The sequence below is a fragment of the Arachis ipaensis genome, chromosome B2 (genome assembly GCF_059453495.1).
Source record: "Arachis ipaensis isolate K30076 ecotype BB chromosome B2, ASM5945349v1, whole genome shotgun sequence".
Taxonomy (NCBI): Eukaryota; Viridiplantae; Streptophyta; class Magnoliopsida; order Fabales; family Fabaceae; genus Arachis; species Arachis ipaensis.
The window spans coordinates 119,711,669-119,719,001 of record NC_142437.1 but is presented as its reverse complement, the minus strand read 5'-3'; the positions used below and the strand labels follow the sequence as shown (position 1 = coordinate 119,719,001).

The 7,333-nt window shown below is 33.3% G+C and overlaps 1 protein-coding gene across 1 annotated transcript; it reads right to left on the bottom strand.

Moving 5' to 3' along the window:
- Positions 1-249: 249 nt before the first annotated feature.
- Positions 250-6,172, bottom strand: LOC107626098 (autophagy-related protein 18g). The gene is made up of 8 exons (XM_016328880.3): positions 5,424-6,172; positions 4,077-4,532; positions 3,526-3,930; positions 3,162-3,407; positions 2,240-3,067; positions 2,012-2,169; positions 1,294-1,430; positions 250-1,126 (listed from the first exon to the last, which is right to left on the bottom strand). Exons 1-8 carry the CDS (start codon positions 5,601-5,603, stop codon positions 663-665), a joined length of 2,874 nt encoding a protein of 957 aa, XP_016184366.1. The 5' UTR covers positions 5,604-6,172; the 3' UTR covers positions 250-662.
- Between the last annotated feature and the right edge of the window lie 1,161 nt (positions 6,173-7,333).

Here is a 7,333-nt window from a genome sequence, read left to right as displayed (position 1 = left end):
AAGAGCCACCAAGCATGGCCCAAAAAAAAAGGTTATTCACTAATGATATCTCCTATCCTAATATACTCTTAATTATGTTTCTAATTTTTAAACAAAGAAATGATTGAAGAGATATTTTGTCTTAAGTTGCAACAACTTGCCATAGGCACTCTTCCCTGCAAAGTAATGAGTTAAGGAAAGCAAACATGCTTAGAATATATATATATATATATATATATATATATATATATATATATGAATTTTCATAAATTATATTAAAAAATTCAACTTTACTTTCTTCTCCTTGGCAAATTCAAGAATTAAAAAATATATATTATACAACTTCCATAATATTTACATGCTAAGCATAATGAAACAATCCAAACCCAACATTAGTAAACCCATGAATATACGAATTCCCACCTATAGAATGTACAAGGTTAAGAGAGAGAGGAAATGGAGGTTCACACAATTGAACAACAATCATATCCTTAGTTGTTGTTCATGTGTTCGTTTGCTATTCACAACATGCATAGACTTTTATATCTTTTTAATCTGAGAATCTATTGAGTACAGATGATTGAATTGATTCATTAACAAAAGATGATCATCTGATGTAAAATTAAATTTTAACTATGGAAGAACACCCACAATCAATTTCAACTGCAATTTGTATTTTTACCTTATTCCGACAAGACAAAGAAGCCACCAATCATTTCATCCTTATCATCATCCTCCTGTTCTGTTTCATGGTGACTACTGCTACTGTCAACATCATCAGTTCCTACTTCAGTTAACATGTTACTTCCATCGCCCCTAAGTGTATCGCAATGGTCATCCGAAAAAGATTGCCATGAAGATTCATTTTGCATTGTTGATGTGACTTCTCCAAAATTGTTCTTATCTGCAGTATGTTGTTTCATGAGCAATGCTGAGCCCTCAGAGATACTAGCATCTTCTATGGTCTCTTTCCTTTCATCATGCTTGAAATTTTCTGGTCGAGATGAATTTTCCAGCGTAATTTTATTTTGCACAGACGGTTCAATGTTAATCGCCCCCAATCTTTCCAAGTGGATGTCGGCAAGTATTTGACAAGGAGAAGAAACTTGATCCAGGTCAAACAGATTTTCAGTCCTCCTTGATGAACCTGAAGTAAATTACAAACATCAAATCAATAATAGATAGACAACCACCATAAATTCGAATAAATCAGTTAAATGCTTGAAATAATACAGAAAACTTTCATTTAAAGTAAGAGTCAAAATTCCAACTAATAATTTTTCAACTACATATCTTAACAAAATAATATCTTACCTCCATCAGAGCTCTCAGTGGAGCTCAGCGATGCTGGCTTTGAGTGACAAATAACCGTCACATCAGCAGTTTGCTTGTCTTCACTTTGATTACGAATTGGAGATGCGATAAAATATTTTTCTCCGGAAAGTAGGCCTCTGAGTTGCATTCCAATATGCATGAGAAAAAATTAAATAATATCAAGAATATAAAAACAAAACAATACAATAAATGATACAAATGATAACATGTGCATTTTGCGACAAATAATAATAAGTTGTAGGGATCAATCTTATAAAAGCCTCCAATTTGTAAACAAAAACAGCATATGCTCAAAATATGAACCACGTAAAAGAGATCATATGAAAAGAATTGCAACATTTGACAACAGGTGATGTTGAGTTTTTCTCAATGAATTGAACTTGATAATGAATGTGGATAAATAGAAAAGGAATAGATGATTTTTCTCCTTGAGAGGTTGAACAGGCAGTCAAGAAAGCATCAGTTGAAGCCAATGCAGGAAGATAGGTACATTCATGTTTCAGCAAGGCAATCAGGATTCAGGAGTGAATATGCAACCCCAAATTTCAAAGTTAAAAAACTATTAACAATCCCATAAAATCACAATCAATTTTAGCAATCTAAAAGTAGTCTTACTAGATAGCACAAAATGATTAAAACAAAATTAATGGCACACAAAGCTGATAGCTGAATCTGCTGTAGAGAGAGATATCACCACCTCTCGCTCCAGCTTGGTCTGGTGCTGTGAAAATGATCAAAAACAGGCAACAACTCCTTCTGTCTTATTTCAACTTCATTAGCAGAGATCTTTTCGATTTCATACTCTCCACTGTCAATCGAACTAGTTCTCACGGAATTCATTGTGTAGAAGCAAATCTGTAGAAACAAGACAATCAGCAACCAACAGCAAACAATGTATATTGAAGTCAAACAGCACCACAAATACCTTTGACTTTTGCCAAACTGGCATACTTCCAAAATTCATTTGCACCTCTGCATGAGATAGATACCAGTGAAATTTGTCTTCGGGCTTCCCTGTATAAGGTTTCACCATCTTTTCCCCAACATTACTTGTATCCAAAATATTCAATCCATGGACACCACCAGAACATATTTGCTCTTGAACTTTATCAACATCTTGTCGATCAGAGGTATTCCCACAAGGGTCCCCTCTTTCCGGCCATTCTGACCTTCTACATACATCCCACCATTGAATAGGTTCAACTTTTACTCTGAACTCATCCTCTTGCATATGCATAATAGCAGCAGACTGGACTCTTGAACCACTTTCACCAGGTTCTGGACCTAAAGAAGGCACAAGTTCATGCTGGACCACATGACCGGATGGTGTATATACCAACAAATGCTCTAAGGGTTTTCCTTTTGAGTTAACAAGCTGCTGTGAGTGAGATAAAGAATCGTGAAAAATGGCAGCAATGGCACCAGATGGGACAAAAACTTTTCCTGATGCATTTGCAGTAGAACTATTAACAGTATTAAGCCATCCAAAACTGCTATATTTTATACGGCTAACCACCGAAAGGACAACAGGTGCTGGAGGAGGCAACGGTTGCTGATAAGAAAGAGACGATGAAGTAGACCACCAAGGTAGACTCAAAATTGGAAGTAATGAGGGTTCTTTGCTCTGAGAATTGATAACTTGGAAGCCTGTATCACCTCCAAAAGGTGACAAAACAAAAATATGACAAGTTCCCTTGGATGAGACAATTGCAATCCACTGACTATAATGGCTAAAACAGATGTCCTGGATCATCTGTCAAACAAGCGCAAAAAAATATGAAAGAATGAAATGGGAACGGCAATTGAAAACGAATAAAATAAGCATATTAGAACTACGATATACTAACAGCTGGTGTTATTCCACGATGAAGTTTATAGAGATGTGCATGAGATGAACTCCAGTCGTAGCTTGGAAGCCCTGAACCTTTGTGTGTGCACAATGGCATTATCCGAAAGATGTTAATGTTATTCCCGTGTATAGATGCAGTGACCAGAAGGGTCCCACTAGGATCAAAACACAGTGCAGATATAGGACTTGAGTGAGCCTTAAATTGTGAGATAATAGCTCTAGAGACAAAATCCTTAATAGTTACCTGAAATACATAAGAACCATGAACAAGTCTTAGATTAAATAATTTGATCTACAGTGTACAAATTTCTAATTCACCGATATGCAATCAACTAACTCGGCCATGATAAAATAATACCAACCATTCCTGCATTATCCATCTCATGTCCTGTAGCCCTAACGGCTCTCCAGCCTAAATTTGGAGGCACTGGAGAACTAGAACCATCAGGAAGCAGCTCGTGACAATATTTGAGTATTCCAGCAGCAAAATGTTTACTGGACTCCATTGCATAACGAGCAACCAAATTACCACTACCTGGGGATGTCGATGGACTAACTCCTGGAGAAGGACTTCGGTTTTGTGGGCTTAAGCATCCTACATTTACGGGCAGAGGGTTATTGGAAGCATATGCTAGCCACCTTGGACCCACAGCCATTGGACCATAACCCATATTAACACCTATTGGTCCTTGTCCAGATAACTGAGGAACAGGATAGGTGAGGACGCTGAATTTATTCTCAAGTGTTGATGCATCAAAGCAGTATATCTGCCCAAAAAAAAATTATTAATAAAGTAAATCAATCTTGGTTTGCATAACAAAATTGAGCTAAGTCATATAGATACTCTTATGCTTTATCTGACAATAATTATCTTTCGACAATTCTAAAAGACACCAGAGGAACCACTGCATACTTGGCTGGCAAGACCAACAGCTACTATCTTTGAACTGCATCTGATCATGCGCACGGTGGATCGAAATCTCAGTAAATGAACGTAACTGTGAGACTTCAAAGAATAAAACCGAACAGCTGTTGCAGAGTTGATATTATTTCCAGATGGAATCTCCACCTTACCATCTCTTCCCACACCAACATGAGTACCATTTTGGTTAATGCTTTCAGCGTCATCCCCAGCAACAACCAGCAGTAAAGGATGTGATTTTCTGAATCCCTCCTGGTCACCAGAGCCAACAGGTAAAGGTTGCATCTGTAAGAAAGAAACTGGACCATCGCGCTTTGAAACAAGTTCAGTAAAACTAGAGGCATCGTCCACGTCAAGTACTTGAAATCCATTCAGATAACCAAGTAAAAGAACTCGTTTAAACACAGATGAATCAAGCTCTAGTGTATCAAAACCAGCCCAAGTAACCTGCCAACCAACAAGTGGAAACTATAATTACAAAGAGTCAAGCTAGAATGGACAAACACATGAACCAAGCAGAAGCACAAGTGCAAAATGTTGGGAAGACTAATTACCAAGTCAAATCTAATTAAGGAAGCTATGAAGCTAAGAGTGAGTAACAATCTATGCAAGTATACAAAGTTTACAATATCTGCAATATGTAAACTTATGGCCTTTATTTGTGCAGCATCACTCTTAGAATTCAATCAACTTAACATCCTGACACGTCAACTACAATGATCGCACACTTTCCGAAGCGTCAAATAGGATCACACTCAGTCCATCCAGAACATGAAACTTCAACCATGAATCATGGTAACATCCACCATTATCACAAATCACAAATAATTATTACTATACTTTGTTTTTTAACCTTTAGAAACATTAAAAAAAGTACTAACACATATAAGTCAGCGTTGGAGCCTATCATAATTTGTCACTAAGAATATTACTCTAAGGACTGAGAATATGCTTTGCTTGGTTGAATATCCCCATTCCATGCGTAATTTTAAGCATCAAACTCATTGATGAAAATTTCCATTCTAAAACTAAACAATACAAGTGCACTTTGTACCAATACACCCACTTAATCCAACAAAACCAATACAAGTAAGAAACATGTACATACAAAGCGCAACAAAATTCACTACCAAAAAAAACAAATAACAAAGAAAAAACGTAACTTTCTCTAATAGGTCAAAAGTTCCTAATCGAACATAATCATGCCAAATAAAGTTCGCTTCCTACTTTCAATTTTGTTTTTTAAATACTTTGCAGTTTAAGGATAAGGATTAACAAGTCGAACTGAATTTGAATTGGAACTTGAAAAAAAAAAATTGAACAGTAGAGTGATGTAACCTGATCCTTATGATCCTCAGCAGCGGCGGAGATAGAAGCGGCGACGGAGGCGCCGGCGGAACGGACGGTGGAGGCGACGGTGCTGGCATTGGTGGAAACCGTCTTCAAGCACGACGAGATTATCCTCAATGAACTCGGTAACAAGCCGTTGTTCTTCCCCTTCCCTTTCTTCATAATCATTGACTAATCACAATTAATCAATTACTAATTAATTAAACTATTAATTAAAACTAAACACAACAAGTGTTTTGTTAATTCACTTAACCCTCTTTTCCTTTTTTCGCGTTATAGCTTTTGAAGTTCCACCGACACAGACTCACCGGAAAAAAAAAACATTCTATTTTTTTTTTACGATCGGAAAAACGATCAAAGAAGAAACAAATAAAAAAGAGGTTTTGACTTCAAAGTTGAAACTCGTTGTGAGTGAGTGAAAGAGTGAAAGTCTCAAACTGAAGAAGAACAACGAAAGAGTTCGCTTTCTCTTTCGGTTTCTCTTTCGTCCATCATCGCTGTTTGCCTAAGCTTTTGCCTGAAATTTTGTATTTACTGTTTTTTTTTTTTTTTTTTTATCTTTTTCCTTTTTTTTCCCTTTGATTTTTCTTTTTCATTTTCTTTTCTTCTTCACTTCTGCTACTTCTCTTCGTTCTATCTCTTTATTTTAGAATTAATATATTTTGGAAATAGTTAAAATAAAAAAAAAAGTATGTGTGTTAAACTGTTAATCTGATTTTTGAAAGATAAGATACATTAAATTTGTTTCTAATAAAATCCTCCTTATTTATCACGTAAATGAAGATATGTCACTTCACTCACTTGAGACTATTTTACTATTAATCTATGCTTTTTATTTTTTTTTTTAAGATAAGATACATTAAATTTGTTTTTTATTTTTTTATTAAAGATATGATTTTTAATGATTTTCAAAAAAAAAAAAAAAAAAAGTTAAGCCGTTTTCTGAGTTTGGTTCCTTAAATATGGATTGGGCTTGTGATACACACAACGCGGAATGCATATCTTAAGAAGAAACCAAAAAGAATGAAAAATAATAAATTTAGATTTGTCTAATAATTAATTCACTAATTTATTTAAATAAATATTAGAATTTAAATTTTGTTTTATATATATAATAATTTATTATTTCATGATAAACATTTAAGTAAAATTTAAATTTATAATAAATTAATTATTAACTTGCTAAAAATAAAAAAAAATAAAAAAAAGAACATTATTAAAAACAAATTAAAAATACGTTTAGTTTATATTTTTATTTTTAATATTTTTTATTTTTTAAATTTTATAAAAAAAATTATTATTTTTACTATTTTTATTATTTTTTATAAAATCTAAAAACAAAAAATACTAAAAATAAAAAATAAAAACACAAACTAAACTCACCCTAAACTGCCAAAAGAGTTTATTGGTGGTACTTTTGACCAATGACTTTGAAAAAATTTTCAGATGCATTAGGTTGAGTCATAAATGATCATTTTTCATACTTGATCCCCAAGTATGTGAGAAATGAATATTAAATTTTATGGGGAAAGAGGAATTGAATGCTGAATATGGATAGCTTTAATTATTCTAATTATCAAATCATACACGTTGTTTAATTAATTTAAGAATATATGTTAGCATTTATATTGTCGCATAAGTAAATTTTTATTATTTTAAAAATTACTCAAATATATAAATATAATTAAATAAATATATAATTTTTTTCATAGTATATTAAAATAAAATTTTAAAATATATTTAACATGTAGACTAAATAGTTGAGTTAAGTAGAAAATAATCAAAATTAATTCGATCTAAATATATAAATATGGTTAGAGTTAATGATTCATTGATAAATAGTTCAAATTAGATGTGGACAAATCTTATTCCGTAGTTAAAACCTATTAGATTATATA